General features: G+C 40.5%; 1 protein-coding gene across 2 annotated transcripts in view; it reads right to left on the bottom strand.

Annotated features, from left to right (window-relative positions):
- Positions 1 to 17,933, bottom strand: part of DCP1A (decapping mRNA 1A) — a 66,283-nt gene that overhangs the window by 43,452 nt on the left and 4,898 nt on the right. For both annotated transcript variants that reach the window (XM_020803875.3, XM_078385337.1), the window contains exons 2-3: positions 11,637 to 11,677; positions 3,631 to 3,758 (exon numbers count right to left, since the gene is read on the bottom strand). In XM_020803875.3, coding sequence (XP_020659534.3) covers positions 3,631 to 3,758; positions 11,637 to 11,677 — 169 coding nt within the window. The remainder of the gene's footprint in view (positions 1 to 3,630; positions 3,759 to 11,636; positions 11,678 to 17,933) is intronic.

Raw genomic sequence — 17,933 nt, 5'->3', positions numbered from 1 at the left:
CTGTCCTGACTGGGGTTTCTGGGAGTTGCAGTTCAAAAGCATCCGAGTAACAAAGGTTAAGAACCAATGAATTAGATCAAGGATTCCACCTGGTATCACTGCTCAGCAATCGACCTGCCTGAACTGACACAAATATATATCAAACAATCTCAAGTGTGATAATATCCTCAAAGGTATTAGCTCTAGGCTAATGTGGAGACCCAGATCTAGAGTGGTGCAGAACTTCCAAGACCACAACAACCAAGACACTCTCCCAAGAAATTGTCAGTCTACTGGATATGTGGACCTGTTTTTCTCAGCAGGACAGGAACAGGGTAAAAAAAAATGAAAACATTTATTATCTGATAGGACCAAAATTCCTTTCATTTGGTTTGAATTATTAGCACAGTGAAAGAATGTGTGTCTGTAAATGTGATATCAAAGCCAAGTACTAATGGGTTTGTTCTAAACAAAGCTATCCATCAAAGACAGAACACAGATAACTACTTTACAACAGAATGCAGAACAAGAAAGTGACTGGCGTTGACACATTAGTTCAGTGCTCAGCATCACTCCACATGTCTGGCTGCCCTCATCTTAAACTCCATTAAAAAATCCTAAATGCTTCACTATTTCTCTCTACAGAAATAGCAACATAAATCTCACCCCTTATCTTGGTTGAGAAGACTGAGTTAAAGCAATTACTAAAGATCCATTCTCCTTTCACAGTCAACCACATGCCATTCTGAAAACACTGCTGGTATCTACTGGTTGATGAATCCACTCTGGCACTTTTACAGTCAAGGAACAAAACTGGCTGGCTACATATATGTATATTTAGGGCATAAACTGTTATATTAAAGAGAACAACATTTAAAGTGCGCACCTCTAGGACTAAATCTTTCTTGCTACATTTCAGCCTGGAAAAAAAGCAAGCAGAACTCAAACAAAAAGAAGAAAGGGGAAAGTGCACTTTTATCTTAGGATTCTGTGCAGTGGGTTGTATTTGTTTTTAACATTATGGAAATTAGTTCTCTCCATCAAGATAGAAACTTCAGACACAAGGGGAAAGTTGTGACTGAAACTGATTTAGAATTGTACTTCTTGAAGACCTTTAAAGGTAAGTTCATAACTGCATGTTTTTTTTTTAAAAAAGCTGAGCATCTGTAGCAGTTATATAGATTTTGGAGGAATTAACTGAACAAATTCTGTATTGCCAATATGGACCAGTTAGAACCAATAATAAGACTGCTTGAAGGGAAAGGGGTTCTGATGAAATCTCTCAGTATGCTGACTAGAATGGTATTACAATGGGGAAAAAGTGGAGTTGGAAGATGTGGGAAATTTGGAAGGATTTTACCAATTCAACATTTGGTGCAAGTTTGTGACAGAATCTAAGATTGTAATTGGCTTTGCAAAACACAATTTTTTCTGTGACAGCTATCAAACAAAATAAGCATTCCTTAGAGTTTAGAAGGAAATATAATTCTAGAGAAATGGCACATCTGTACAACAGAATCACTAAGAGACATTGCAAAGTGGGTTCTGAACATGGCTTATCTGCCAGCACAGTAACCAAAACTGCCAGATTTCACACAAAGTGAATGGAGTGAGAACCATATTAACTTCATCTACCAATACTTTTAACTGATTCCAATTTTCTCAACATAAAATTGTTTACACTACATTTGCATGCATGAATTTATTAAAATAGCTAAGCAGAAAATGTTAGTTTTATAGTTACTTATGAACTGACGGATACACAGTGCTAGATACTAGAAATGTTTTCACCTGCTTTCATTTCCCCTTTATCACTGAAGTGCTATGGCTTCCCATTTTATAATTTGATAAGTAAAGAGCACCGCCCTAACTGATGTAACGGAGGGAGCCAAAACTGTTATGTCAAAACTTATCAATGTTTTTTAAACATATTCATTATACTATAATTTTTTAAAAGATTGAACTACATATATCTCACACATCAGAAGTTAACTTAGACTGCAATGCTCTGGTCACATTCATGAAAGTAAGTCTCTCTTTACTCCATGGGACTTACTCCTGAAAAGACACATAATGGCTTTGTACTAGGAATTAAGAAGTAACATTCAAATTACTTTATTATTAGAACCTGAAAATATTTATTTCTATTTACTTATTTATTCAACTTCTATACTGCCCATTGGCTACCAAGGCCACTCTGAGTGGTTCACAAGATGATAAAACAAACACTTTAAAAAGTACTAAATGTAATAATTAAGCAAAGTCCAAAATTAAACATACCAATCTACATACACAAAAAGACAAAATAACTAAAAGACCTTAAAAGGCAATTTGGGTGGCATAACCAGTAATTATAGTGACACCAGATAAGTTGAAAAACTTAAAGAACAATTCGATTGTAATCAATGAAATTATCCATTCCGGTAAAACACCTAATAAAGTATCAATGCACATGCCATGCTACCTCAACAAAATACCCTGGGACAAGGAGTGAACAAGTGGCCCATCAGATTCAAGAGGTGCATGTTAACAGATGACTCAAACAATCACTGCAACCATTAAATCAATGTCCATTTGGAATTCATTATCAGGTCTTCACAAACATTTTCTCTATGTCAAGAAAATGTGACATTAATGTGTTCTTTGTTCTCATAATCAAGCCATGAATGAAAGCAAATAGACCTGTGCTGGGCAGCACAATATAATGCAATTCTAAGATTAAAATGTGATTGTTTTGAATATACTGAATTTAATGTCATGATTTTACCCATTCACAAGATGAATTAATGAAGCTGCCATTCTTGCACATGCATCAATACCAATATATGGAAATACCATGGACTTCAATGGGTCTTGTTGAGAATGGCTAAATCTAAAATGAATCTTTGGGGGGGGGCATTAATCCTGAAGCCATCAGCATCAGCCAGCCTACAGCTACTTTTTGAAAAGACATTTAAAGCAGAAATAAAGTAACAATATAACAGCAACATTTTAAAAAGTCTGTTTTTAAAAACGCTTGCACCAAACAACAGGGGGCTAATTCATTAAGCATCATGAGCTCGATCCTAACAGTGATTTAAGAATTCAACAAACTGATGTAGCAGCCCTAATTGATCTTCAGTATATTGAAAGATTAAAAACCAAGGAACACAGCAAAGAATCACTCCACTATTCCCCCAACGTTTGTGTGTTTGTTTTCATTTCTATGCTACCTTTCTCCCAAGATCAACTGGGCGATCAATTAGATGAATATGTACCATACTTTCCAAAACCTTTTTCTTTCTCCCACTGCTTCTGTAACCAGCCATCCCCTTATTCTGCTAGCCTTTGTCATCACCCCACCTTCAAAACTGCTCAATGAAAAGCCATTCAATTAACTGTCCTGGAAAGAGAGGTTCAAGGGTGCAGAAAGACCTAAGACACCACAACAGAATGATACCTAAACTAATTAAATAGGACATACCACAATTAAACTATTTTATATCTGAGAACACAGCTTGAAGAATGGTTCTCAATTAATTTAAACTGATTTGAATAGTCTCAGCTAACTACTGCTAGAGCACGCCTATTAAGCACCAAACATTGTCAAAGACACTTCAAAGTGGGGGTGGGGGCGAGGGTCCTAAATGATACCTTTTAGTTTATACTCACAGTTAGCATTTCTGTACAGAAGAAAGGGTTCATGCAGCTGAAACTCTAAATCTTTGTTTACAGGCTCAACCAAATTATGCATGTTCAGTCGATTCACAATTGTAAAGCCATGGTGTGGTGAAGCTGACCTATAATTTCAGAGGAAAGCAAAAACAACTGGGTAAATGCATGTTACTGGTAACAAACACAAAAAGCAAAAACAAAAAGATAATGACTTAGTGAAGTCAAGAATGCCATGCAAGCAATTAAAACACACGGGGATTAGACTCAGAGATCACAAGTGGAAGAAAAGCTGGCAATAATGCTGTTCCCTAACACTACATTGTGCAAGGTGCTGGAGAGACTGTGTAACAATTTATGCCACATCCATCTTGAGAATATGAACAAGAAAGTGTGCAACATCTGAAACACCCTTTTGGATTTCCATTCCTTTTTCTTCTCCCTGGGCCTTGGAATGTCAGGAAATGTGCTTTGGCATTTACAAGAAGCCTTCTGCTTCCCAAACTATAACTCTGGATCTGACTCAGATTGCATCTCTGCACCTAAATACCAAACCACAGCAATGATTAGTCTATCAAGTAATAATCATCTAAAGTGAATGCAATTTATTTTTAAGCTATTGCTTGGTAATGTAAGGGACAAATGCCACAGGATGTACTTCTAGTACATTCATCTCATTATGTGAGCATTAAGATAACAGGAATTATCACAGACACATTAATGTTTTTTAAACTGATTTATTTGGGACATAAAAAGACAAGAGGTCACTTCAAAGCAACATTTCCTCCTTTTTTCTGCATGCATTACATCAGATAGACTAACAGCCTGAGCTAGCATGCCAAAAATAATTAAAATTCAACTGGAGTCATCATTAAAGCAGTCAAGGTCTGGAAATAGCATGTGTAGAAGCCCAAGGCACTGCAATGGTGTAAATAAGAACAGTGGCATTTTGGATTTTCTGTTTTAATTTCTCTAGCCCTCTAAAAAGATTGTCGGGGAAAACTGTTAATTATTGATTGCATTAGCAACACCATAATAAAAGCACTGTTAGTATTAAAATATTTCTGAGGAAATTGATACTGTATAGATCTTATCTAATGTCAATAATTAGAGTTAGAAAATTAGAGATTTTGCTGTACACTGTTACGTTGCTTTTGCAAAATGATCTTAAAAGAACATCTATCATTCAGCCACTGCTGAAGAACAACATATTAAAATATGAAAACTAAGATAGCCATAAATGATAGAAAACATAAGGTCTTATCACAGAATAGGTAAATGCATATCAATATGCAGGACTCAATTTTCATGCAAAGTTAATTTGGAAGACCCGTGAAAGAACAGCAAATTTATAGTTATTAAAATGTTGCAGCAAATTTGGAAGGTTCATTACTGGAGAGGAGGCCTATCTGTAAATTCTGTATCAAAGTCATATACCCTGTTTCCCCAAAAATAAGACCTAACCTGAAAATAACAGAACTGGAAATCATTCAGAATAATTATTTTCCAATAAAATAAAATACTATTATAATACCTAGATTATAAATTAAAATCTTCCTTTGTTCAATGCATTTTATGATCTTGGTTCTTCATGATTATTTATTGATAACTGCAGAAAATTCAGTACAGAATACAGTGGTGCCTCGACTTACGAATGTCCCTACTTACGACCATTTAGTTATGAACAGCTCTAGCTGCACAATTTTGTTTCTACTTGCGACCCAAGCTTCGACTTATGAACAGAAAAATGCAGAGACAAAAGACCAGAAATGCAAATTTCTAACTGTAGGTGGCGACGACGCTGCTTCTTTGTAGCTCTTTCGCCCCAGCAGTTAGTTAGAGAGTGTGTGTCTGAGGAGGAGGCTTTGGACTCCCTCACTTCTGAGTGAGCGTGTGTATTTGCAGGGAAGCTTTGGGCTGCCTGGTAAGGTAAGGTGCTGTTTTCTGCTTTTAAAAAACTGTCCTGGGTGTTTTGCAGCGTGGTTTTTGGCTGGGGGGATGTTTCTGTGCTGTGATGGGTCTTGGGGAGTTTGTTTTTTGGTTTCCCACCCCCATTTCCAATGGGTCTTGGGGGTTTTTTCTTGCTCTTTGGAATGTTTTTTCCAATTTCCGATGGGTCTTGGGGGGCTTGGTTGCTTTTGGGGTTCCCCCCCATTTCCGATGGGTCTTGGGGGTTTGTCTGTTTTTTGGCTTCCCCCCATTTCCGATGGGTCTTGGGGGGGTTGGTTGCTTTGGAAGGGTTCCCCATTTCTGATGGGTCCTCTATGCTTCCCTTGCTTTTTCCTTTGATTTCTTTGCATTTCCGACCTGCCCCCTTTGTTCTCTGTGCATTTCCGATCTGCTCCATTTGTTTTCTGTGCATTTCCAATGGATCTTGTACACTTGATTGTTTTTCTCCCCCCCCCTTTCGCCGGAAGGCATTTCCAATTAGTCTTGCAGTGATTTTTTTTTTGGTGATTTTTTTTTCTTCGGCTGGCATGGATTAATTGCAATTCAATGCATTGCTATGGGAAATGGTGCTTCGACCTACAACCATTTCAAGTTACGCCCATCTTCTGGAATGAATTACTGTATGGTCGTAAGTCGAGGCACCACTGTACAGTGGTGCCTTGCTAGACGATGATAATCCGTTCAACTGAAATCGCTGTTTAGAGAAATCATCGTCTAGCGAAAAGCATTTCTCCATTGGAATGCATTGAAACCTGTTTAATGCGTTCCAATGGGGAAGAATCATCATTGTCTAGCGAAGATCGGCCATAGGAAAGCCGCTTTGCAAACCACCGATCTGCTGTTTAAATAGCTGTCTTACGAAGCTTAGGTCCCGAAAACACCCATTTTGTGAGCACGGAGGGAGCTGTCAAAATCGCTGTCTAGTGAAAATTGATTTGCGAAGCAGGGACCAAACATTGTCCAGTGAAATTCACCCATAGGAATTAGAAATATATATTAAAAATATAACAATTAAAATTTGAGAATATAATGTATTTTATTATTAATCCATTAATTTAAATATTTCTATCCCACCTTTCTCCCCAAAAGGGACCCAGCACAGAAATATGTAAAAATATTATTTAATAAAGACTATAAATCTCATGTCAGAAGACCTCCCAATTTCAGCTACTTGCCAACTCCCCGAAAGGTGTAAGTTTTCAGCTGCCAGCAGAAGTAAATGAGGGAATGGGGCAGCTGCACTTCTCAAGGAAGGGAGTTTCATAACGTGGGAACAGCCACAGAAAAAGATCTCTTTCAAGCCCCCATAGACACGAAAGTAATGGGACACTGAGAAGATACTCCCCTGAGAATCCTAATACTCACAGGCACTTGTGCATGCACATGCCATCTCTCAGGTGGCCTGGACCTGAGCTATAAGGGCTTTAAAGGCCATGAACAGCACTTTGCATAGGGCCCTGCAGCAAACTGGCAGCCGCTGAAGCAGAACGGGGTGGAATGGGGAGATCACATGACCTCACTTATCAGTCCCAGTCAACAGTCTGGTTGCAGTATTTTGCACCAGTTGAACTTTCTGTGGATTCTTTTTTAAAATTTATTTTTTTATTTTTAAAAACTAGGGATAAGGTAAGGAGTACAAAAGGTAGAGGAGAATATGGGGGGAAAGAGGGGAGAACACAAAATGTACTATCATCCAATCTGTTTGTTCATGTTGTGATATCAAGTTGACTTTTCGTCCTTCTACAATTAGATTGCCCTCCAGGTTTCAACTTACAGTTACATCTTAGTTTAATTCTATGTTATTCAAGCACTATCTGGTGACTCAAGCCGTTTATATAATAAATCCCATCATTCAGTTGCCTTTTGTATTGGACAGTCTTTCAACAATGTATTCGCGAAGGCTTTCAACATTTCTGATAGAATATCCATTTCTGCCGCTTCCCATATCTTCTCAATAAGTTCCTCTTGTTTTGGTATCTCCGATTTCTTCTAGTTCTTAGCATAAAGAATTCTGGCTGCAGTGACTATATACATAACTAGGTAGTTCTTTATCTTAACTATATTATCTGCTATAATGCTCAGTAAAAACAATTCTGGGGTTAGTGGAACATTACAAAGCAGTATTTTTGTAACAGAGTATGTACTCCCATCCAATACTGTTTCACTACTCTACAAGTCCACCACATATGGTAAAAACTTCTCTCTTGTGCTTCACACTTCCAACAAACATTTGACACCTCTGTATAAATCTTTGACAATTTTTCCAGAGTAATATGCCACCTATAAAACATTTTATATATGTTCTCCTTGAAATTTACTGATTTTGTGAGCTTTATGTTATTTTTCCATATTTGCAACCATTGATCAATATGTCCTATATTTTGTGCCCACCTAATCACACATTCTTTTACCATCTCATCTTGCATTTTAGTTTCAAGCAAATAATCATACATTTTCTTAATTACTTTATCATTTGAGCCCAGCAAAGTTTATCGAATATCATTTGTTCTCTGTAAAAGCCCTCTATTTTAACTTTTCTATACCTATAGGCCACTAAACTAGTACATTGTCTTTGAATAATGTACTACAGTGGTGCCTCGCATAGCGAGGTTAATCCATTCCGGATTAACCTTCGCTATAGCGAAACATCGCTGAACGGGACAAAAAAAGCCATTGGAACGCATTAAACATCGTTTAATGCGTTCCAAATCGGCCCAAAACTCACCGTTCAGTGATGCTCCCGGGTCCGGCAGCCATTTTCGCGCCCTCGGTAAGCGAGGGGAGGGCGCGAAAACGCGTGCGGCCATTTCGGGCGTCCAGCAACAGCCGATCGCCCGAGGGCAAGAGGAGGAGGAGGAAGAGGGAAAGGGGGGCGGACACATGAGTGCGCACCACTTCCTTTCCTCCATCTGCCTGCCGGCCTGCCTACGTTCCTCCCCAGCAGCGGCAGAAGAGGGAGGAGGAGGAAGAGGGAAAGTGTGGGGGGAGGAGGACGAAGAAGGGAGGCGGACGCACGAGCCACTTCCTTTCATCCATCTGCCTGCCGGCCTGCCTACATTCCTCCCCAGCGGCGGCAGAAGAGGGAGGAGGAGGAAGAGGGAAAGTGTGGGGGGAGGAGGACGAAGAAGGGAGGCAGACACACGAGCGTGCGCCACTTCCCTCCCTCCGCCTGCCTGTCTCGCCGCCTGCTTTTCTCCCCGGCCAGGACGGCCCCGCATCACTCTCGCGGCGGCGGCTCCTTCCAACGGGCCCCCCACATGGAAGATCGGTAAGCGAGTTTTGCCCATTGGGGCCGACTCTATGCCTCCGCATTAGCGATCCCGGAAAAGGGGTCGCTATGCGGATTCGTCGTTATACGGTGCGCTCGTAATACGAGCCACCACTGTAGTTTTCTTTGTGATTTGGATCCCTAAGTATCTCTCTTCTCTTCTTGAAAGTTAGTCATTTCTATTAATTTCTGTTGTTCTTGATCTCTCATATCTTGATCTCTAGAGTGGTCATAATTGACTAGATAGGCGGGATATAAATACAATAAATAAATAAATAAATAAATAAATAAATAAATAAATAAATAAATAAATAAATAAATAAACAAACAAGTATTTTGTTTTCTTTTGGTTTATTTTCATTCCTGCCCTATCACCAAAAGTTTCTGAGGATTTCTGAGGATTCTTCAGAGGAATTTCTGAGGATTCTTCAGAGGCACCCCAAGTAGAGCACACTGCAGTAATTCAAATGGGATGCATGTGTCACCATAGCAAAATTAGGCGTCTGAAGTAACAGACGCAGTTTGCACACTAGTTTCAATTGTGCATATGCACTTCTGACCACACCCAGGCTCAGAGAGGAATCCAGGAATACCCCTAACCTACACACACACACACACACGCTCCTGTTCAGGGAGAATATAATCATCCAGCACAAGTTGAATCTCTATTCCCTGATCTGTCTTTTGACTGACCAGAAGCACCTCTGTCTTGCTTTGATTAAACTTCAATTTGTTCACCCTCATCTAGTCCACCACTGACCTCAAACACTGGTTTAGGACAGTTAAACTTCTTTGGATTTAGATGGAAAAGAAAAAAATAAAGTTGTGCGCAATCAGCATAGATAGCATTGAACCCCAAAAATCCATACTGTATATCCTTTCCTAGTGATTTCATGTACAGCAACGGGCATAAAGTGAAATCCTGAAGTCAAATCCTACAGGCCAATGGGCAAGGCATCAAACAGGTGTCCCCCCCCCCCCCCAGGACTACCTTCTTAGTTTGCCTCTCCAAGCCAGGAAGGTCCAGAGTCACTGCAGCACTCTGCTTCCAAGTCCCATCCCAGACAGCCAGAAGGATACCATGGTTGTTAATACCAAAAACAGCTGAGAAGTGCGGCAGAACCGACAGGGACACATTCTATTCTCTAGTTACAGATATAGATAATTCACCAAGGTGACCAAACATGTGTTCCCCCCAGCACCCCCCCCCCAAATTATGAAAATGATTTTGACATACCTCTTTTCCCCCTCAGAAAGTCCCCTTGTGCCCCCTGGGGGCATGGGAGAAAATTCTGCAATGTTTTGACTGAACCCTGCCTTCCCATACATTACTTCTAATGTTTTAAAAATCCCCACTAAAGGCCATGAAAGGGCTCCTTCAGATAAAAATGTCTTTTTTAGTTAACCTCACTTTTCAATTAACCAAAATCTTTATTTTAAAAACTTTCACTTGTCTCCTTTCAGTTCCCCCTCCTTCTCTCTATCTGCCAGAAAACCTTAAAAATGTCCATGGACTCCCACTGAGATTGCCCATCTCCACTGCATAGTATAGACACAAAGCACCCATCCCGACTTTTACTAACTGCCAGCAAAACAGAAGGGAGCCTTCATGATTTGAAGGGGCAGCTCAGAATTTTCTACAGACATCCAATGAGGACATTAAAAGCGTGCCACATTGAGAAACTGAAGGGAAAACTGGATGAGGGTGATTTAAAAGCATGTATGGTAAAATATACAAAATGTGGACTTTTGGTATTTTTTTTATAACAGTAGTTGAACACCTTTCATCTATTTGAAAGCATTAAAAACTCTCTAAACACACTGCATGACAATGACATCCTCGATGTCAACATTCAGTTCAAATGGCACAGTTTATCACCACAAACATGTAAGGAGCCTAAAAGCAGGAGAACATGTCATACTGCACATTACACAAAGATGTACACAGAAAGCAGGTCCTTTTTCAGCATAAATTTTGGGTGGGATTTGCTTTGGAGGAGCAGAAAGAGAAGGCAGAGGCAAAAGATTAGTGTATGTAAATGTGGTACACACACACTAACTTTGTGTTTAAGCTCAATGTAACATTTTAAGGAGTTATGTTCAGGTCCACAAGTTGCATAGATACAATACTGTTAACCATAGTGTGTCTCATGTCATTCTAACTTATATGCAATTTGGGGTGTTTTGGCCTCCAACTTGCAAAATTCTCCCAGAACTCCCAGTAGAAGCCAGGTGACAGGAGTCTGAATTACTGCTGCATATCCTGGAAGAAGGGTCAGCTAGGTGTGTGTGGATAATGGGGTTCTGTCACCTGCTACCTTTGCCGCCTTAGGCAAGCTGCACAGCCCCAAAAGCACGACTACCAGAACTGATAAAACACTTTTCATTATTTTATACCTAGAAAACCTTATGAGGGTCATACTAAGCCACAAATAACTTGATGGTACATAATAATAATCATTTAATATATACAGACGTAATTTTTTGGGACTTTTTAGTCTATTGAAGTGAACAAACTCTAATAGCAAATTTTAAATGCCTAGTTGCTAATACTGAAGTGTCTACTCAGATCAAAATTGTTCTTAAGCCTTTTTTTCAATAAGACTGATGTATATCAAAAGAACCTCATATGTTTTCTTAGAACTACAAAGAAAAAGCATAGCATTCTTTTTGAAACCACAACTTAAAATTATGTAAATTTTTGTTCAATTTGAACAGCAGACAGTTAAATTTCAGTCCATAGTGTTGCAATACAACAAAGATATGTTTGGGTAACCTATAAACCTACCTTTTATACACAAACAGGGTACCTTCTATGTCTGTCTTCTCCTGTAACAGAAAGCAGGAAAATAATAGCAATAAATTAATTTAAGAATTATAGCTCATCATAGCTTTTTAAACTTTCATAGTTCATATGAAATTCTAGCTCTAGACCTATTCATTTGAATGGGAAAGAATAGAATTGTTATGGCTCATTCTTAAAATTCACTGCGTGAATAAAAAAGTGTTTATTAAAGCCATTTAAAAAAGCAAAACATCTGCAATTTCTCCTCCTTGTGTATTCTGCAGACATATCAGAAAGATAGAAACCATGGTCTATTTATTAGCATTATAACGCAACATTGGTAAATAGTATAGACATGTAAGGCAGACCTGTTTTTCTCGAAAAACAAGTATTGCAAAAGCTCTCTCTGAGGGACTTTAAAACCAAACTCTTGGATACAAGTTATGCTTCTAAGCCTATAGCACTAGAGGCAGAACAAGGTAAACATATGGACTTGTAAATGTGCATTTAGAGACAAAATACCCCAAAGGGTTAAAAAAATATGGAGTGTAGAATTTAGAGACTGCAGGAAAATTTTAAAATGTGTAGCTGGCTTTTTTGCTTCATGTAAGCATCTAGACAAACTAAAAATAACAAATAATACAAACTTATCTAATGTAGTCAAATTAAGGTATCAGATTACTAGAGACAAAATAAAAGACAGAAACAAAAAATAGGTACTAGATACCCCCAAAGAATAAAATGACTTCCATTGCACTACAAAAGATCAGAAATAACCATCTGTACAGCAGCAAAAAATTGTTCATAATTTTTGATAAGACAGTGCACAGTACACTCTGCTAAGACTGTAAGACAGCAGGCAAATTTTTACATGAGAGGAAGATCCCCTGGGTATCCTGGTGTTAAGGCATTTAGGAAGGATCTTTTATATCTCTCAGTTGAATACTTTGGGTAGAAACAAGGCAGACCTATTAATGCACAGATGGACATGGTGTGGATAACATAATATTCTCCAAGGCTGCCAGTATGGCTCTGTCTTCATAGCTATCAGAATCACAGAATAATGGAGTTTGAAGGGGCTGATAAGGCCATTGAGTCCAACTCCATTACTCAGTGCAGGAATTACAGTGAATATGGACTTGATCCTCTCTTTTTTTTTGTTTGGTCACCCAAATACAAATATGTTTACAGAACAATAACAACTGAGTAACCAGGTTTTTAAAAAGACGTTTAAGATCTGAAATCTCATTGGGGTTCAAAAATACATTTATATGGTAAGTGGGAGCATGAATTGCATTTTGGAGCGAAACTGGCAAAAAGAAGAAGAAAAAAGAAAAGAAAAACCCTGGAGGATTTCAGATTTTGTGTGCAATCCCCAAAGCCCAGAGGAGAGCAAAACTGCCCCTAGACTCTTAGAAGTTGCCATCCCCTGCTCAAATGATAAAATCTTAAAATCTGCTGTTCAGGCAGTTGAATAAATTCAGTTGCTTCATCTTCAGCAACAATATAAATACAGAAAAGGGATGCCACTCGTTTTTTGCCTTCCTGCAGCACATCTGTTTGCCTAAGAGAACTCTGCAAGCATAGTTGGGGAGCAGCAGCAGCACTACTACAGACTGTTACTTGCACAGAGCATTTCCTTAAGTTGCACTGCCTGCTGAAAAGGACAGCACTTCAGTTTCTGATTTGGCACTAAGCACATGAACAGGATTTGGCTAGCTGGATATCTCAGTGAGTTGACGCATCTGGCTGCACAGCCACAGACTGGTAATTTGATTCCCCACTATGCCTTGTAGAAGAATAGTCAGCCTGTGTAGTCTTGGGCAAACTGTGTGTTTAGTCGTTTAGTCGTGTCCGACTCTTCGTGACCCCATGGACCAGAGCACGCCAGGCCCTCCTGTCTTCTACTGCCTCCCGGAGTTGTGTCAGGTTCATGTTGGTTGCTTCGCAGACACTGTCCAGCCATCTCATCCTCGGTCGTCCCCTTCTCCTCTTGCCATCACACCTTCCTAACATCAAGGTTTTTTCCAAGGACTCTTTTCTTCTCATGAGATGGCCAAAGTATTGGAGCCTCAGCTTCAGGATCTGTCCTTCAAGTGAGCATTCAGGGTTGATTTCCTTTAGAACTGATAGGTTTGTTCTCCTTGCAGTCCAGGGGATTCTCAAGAGCCTCCTCCAGCACCACAATTCAAAGGCATCAATTCTTCGGCGGTCTGCTTTCTTTATGGTCCAGCTCTCACTTCCATACATCATGACAGGAAAAACCATAGCTTTGACTATTCGGACTTTTGTTGGCAAGGTGATGTCTCTGCTTTTCAAGATGCTGTCAAGATTTGTCATCGCTTTCCTCCCAAGAAGAAGGCGCCTTTTAATTTCAGGGCTGCTGTCTCCATCTGCAGTGATCATGGAGCCCAGGAAGATAAAATTTGACACTGCCTCCATATCTTCCCCTTCTATTTCCCAGGAGGTGATGGGACCAGTGGCCATGATCTTAGTTTTTTTGATATTGAGTTTCAGACCGTTTTTTGCACTCTCCTCTTTCACTCTCATTACAAGGTTCTTTAATTCCTCCTCACTTTCTGCCATCAGAGTGGTGTCATCTGCATATCGGAGGTTGTTGATATTTCTTCCGGCAATCTTAATTCCGGCTTGGGTTTCTTCCAGTCCAGCCTTCCGCATGATGTATTCTGCATATAAGTTAAATAAGCTGGGGGACAATATACAGCCTTGCCGTACTCCTTTCCCAATTTTGAACCACTCAGTTGTTCCATGACCAGTTCTAACTGTTGCTTCCTGTCCCACATATAGGTTTCTCAGGAGACAGATAAAGTGGTCAGGCACTCCCATTTCTTTAAGAACTTGCCATAGTTTGCTGTGGTCCACACAGTCAAAGGCTTTCGCATAGTCAATGAAGCAGAAGTAGATATTTTTCTGGAACTCTCTGGCTTTCTCCATAATCCAGCGCAAGTTAGCAATTTGGTCTCGAGTTCCTCTGCCTCTTCGGAATCCAGCTTGTACTTCTGGGAGTTCTCGGTCCACATACTGCTGAAGCCTACCTTGTAGGATTTTGAGCATAACCTTGCTAGCGTGTGAAATGAGTGCAATTGTACGGTAGTTGGAGCATTCTTTGGCACTGCCTTTCTTTGGGATTGGGATGTAGACTGATCTTTTCCAATCCTCTGGCCACTGTTGAGTTTTCCAAACTTGCTGGCATATTGAATGTAGCACCTTAACAGCATCATCTTTCAAGATTTTAAATAGTTCAACTGGAATGCCATCACCTCCACTGGCTTTGTTGTTAGCCAGGCTTTCTAAGGCCCACTTGACTTCGCTCTCCAGGATGTCTGGCTCAAGGTCAGCAACTACATTGTCTGGGTTGTCCGGGATATCCAAATCTTTCTGATATAATTCCTCTGTGTATTCTTGCCACCTCTTCTTGACGTCTTCTGCTTCTGTTAGGTCCCTCCCATTTTTGTCTTTTATCATGTTCATCTTTGCGCAAAATGTTCCTCTAATATGTCCAATTTTCCTGAACAGATCTCTGGTCTTTCCTTTTCTGTTATCTTCCTCTATCTCTTTGCATTGTTCATTTAAGAAGGCCCTCTTGTCTCTCCTTGCTATTCTTTGGAAGTCTGCATTCAATTTTCTGTAACTTCCCCTATCTCCCTTGCATTTTGCTTCCCTTCTCCTCTCTGCTATTTCTAAGGCCTCGTTGGACAGCCACTTTGCTTTCTTGCATTTCCTTTTCTTTGGGATGGTTTTCGTTGCTGCCTCCTGGACAATGTTACGAGCCTCTATCCAAAGTTCTTCAGGCACTCTGTCCACCAAATCTAGTTCCTTAAATCTGTTCTTTACTTCCACTGTGTATTCATAAGGGATTTGGTTTAGATTATACCTGAGTGGCCCAGTGGTTTTTCCTAATCTCTTCAGTCTAAGCTTGAATTTTGCTATGAGAAGCTGATGATCAGAACCGCAGTCAGCTCCAGGTCTTGTTTTTGCTGACTGTATAGAGCTTCTCCATCTTTGGCTGCAGAGAATATAATCAATCTGATTTCGATATTGCCCATCTGGTGATTTCCATGTATAGAGTCGCCTCTTGTGTTGTTGGAAAAGAGTGTTTGTGATGACCAGCTTATTCTCTTGACAAAACTCTATTAGCCTTTGTCCTGCTTCGTTCTGAACTCCAAGGCCAAACTTCCCTGTTGTTCCTTTTATCTCTTGGCTCCCTACTTTAGCATTCCAGTCCCCTAGAATGAGAAGAACATCTTTCTTTGGTGTCAGTTCTAGAAGGTGTTGTAAATCTTCATAGAATTGTTCAATTTCAGTCTCCTCAGCAATGCTGGTTGGTGCATAAACTTGGATTATTGTGATGTTGAATGGTCTGCCTTGGATTCGTATTGACATCATTCTATCATTTTTGAGATTGTATCCCATTACAGCTTTTCCCACTCTTTTGTTGACTATGAGGGCTACTCCATTCCTTCTACGGGATTCTTGCCCACAATAGTAGATATGATAATCATCTGAGCTGAATTCGCCCATTCCTGTCCATTTTAGTTCACTGATGCCCAGGATGTCGATGTTTATTCTTGCCATCTCCTGTTTGACCACCTCCAGCTTCCCAACGTTCATAGATCTTACATTCCAGGTTCCTATGCAGTATTTTTCTTTGCAGCATTGGATTTTCCTTTCACTTCCAGGCACGTCCACAGCTGAGCGTCCTTTCGGCTTTGGCCCAACCACTTCATTAGCTCTGGAGCTACTTGTACTTGTCCTCCACTCTTCCTCAGTAGCATGTTGGACGCCTTCCGACCTGAGGGGCCCATCTTCCAGCGTCATATCTTTTAGCCTTTTGTTTCTGATCATGGGGCGTTCTTGGCAAAGATACTGGAGTGGCTTGCCATTTCCTACTCCAGGTGGATTGCGTTTAGTCGGAACTCTCCACTATGTCCTGTCCGTCTTGGGTGTCCCTGCACGGCATAGCCCATAGCTTCTCTGAGTTACTCAAGCCCCTTCGCCACGACAAGGCAGCAATCCATGAAGGAGCAAGGCAGCAATCCATGAAGGAGTTGGGCAAACTACACAGTCCCAAAGCAGCCACAGAACAAGGCAATGGTAAGCTACTTCTAAGTGCTCTATACCTATAAGGCCCTGTAAAGGCTAGCCTCAAGTCTAAATCAACGTGACTGTATATTATCATCAATATGAGATGAACAGGAATCCATCCACTCAATTTTTATACCATGCATATTGCAAATTGCTACTCGGGCAGTGTACAGAAAGAAAATCAGCTGCGCCTGTTCCATGGCCACAGTGACACATGCCTTACAGCAGGGGTCTCAAACATGCAGCCCAGGGGCCATTTGCGGCCCGACGGAAGATAGTTTGTGGCCCCTGCTTTGCCTGCCCCCCCGAAGGGCCCACGCATCCTCTGCTCTCAAGAGTTTAAAAAAAAAGCCTTGCCTCACTCACCAGCTTTCTCCCAAGACAGCACCTCTTGCACCCTCCATCCGGAACCGCAGCCAGCCAGCTTGTCTGCCGGCTGGCAGGCTGCAGTTCCAGATGGAGGGTGCAAGAGGTGCTGTCTTGGGGGAGAGCCAGTGAGCGAGGCGTGCTGTCGGCCCTCTTCCCCAAGCGCTCGAGCCGCCGCGGAGCTCCCAGCCCATCCTCAAAGAGCGCCTCCAACAGTGCCGCCAACAGCAGCTGCTGCCGCCTCCTCTTCCAGGGAAGCAGCTCTCTGGCTCTCTTTCTCTCTCGCCACCCCCAGCACCAGCCCGTCCAGTGGCCGCTTCAGCACCTGCCATTGCTTCCTAAAAAACTAAAAAAGAAATGGAACTCTTCTTCAAAGAAAATAAAAAAGAGGAAACATCCCTGCAAACAATTTGGGACACAGCTAAAGCATACTTCAGAGGATTGGCCATATCATATATAGCCAAAAGGAATAAAAGAAAAAACCAACAACTTACAAAACTGAAAGAAGAACTTAAAAAACTGGAGCTAGAGCTACAAAAAGAACCGCAGAAGAAAACTCTTAAAAATCAGATGGAGATAGTGAAACATAAATTAAACTTAATAGAATCAGAAAAATTAGCTCAACAAGTTAAAAGAGCTAAACAAAATTTCTTCGAGAACGCCAATAAACCTGGAAGATGGCTATCCTATAGGTTGAAAAAAGAAAAACAAAAAAGACTGATAACGAAGCTACAAGATCAAAATGGAGACATCCAATATCAAAAAGAGCAAATAAAAAAAATAACTAAAGAATATTATGCTAATCTCTATGATACCCAAGAAATTTCT

Source organism: Pogona vitticeps, chromosome 2 (assembly GCF_051106095.1).
Source record: "Pogona vitticeps strain Pit_001003342236 chromosome 2, PviZW2.1, whole genome shotgun sequence".
Taxonomy (NCBI): domain Eukaryota; kingdom Metazoa; phylum Chordata; class Lepidosauria; order Squamata; family Agamidae; genus Pogona; species Pogona vitticeps.
The sequence above is the reverse complement of the archived record's forward strand: the minus strand, read 5'-3'. Positions and strand labels throughout refer to the sequence as shown.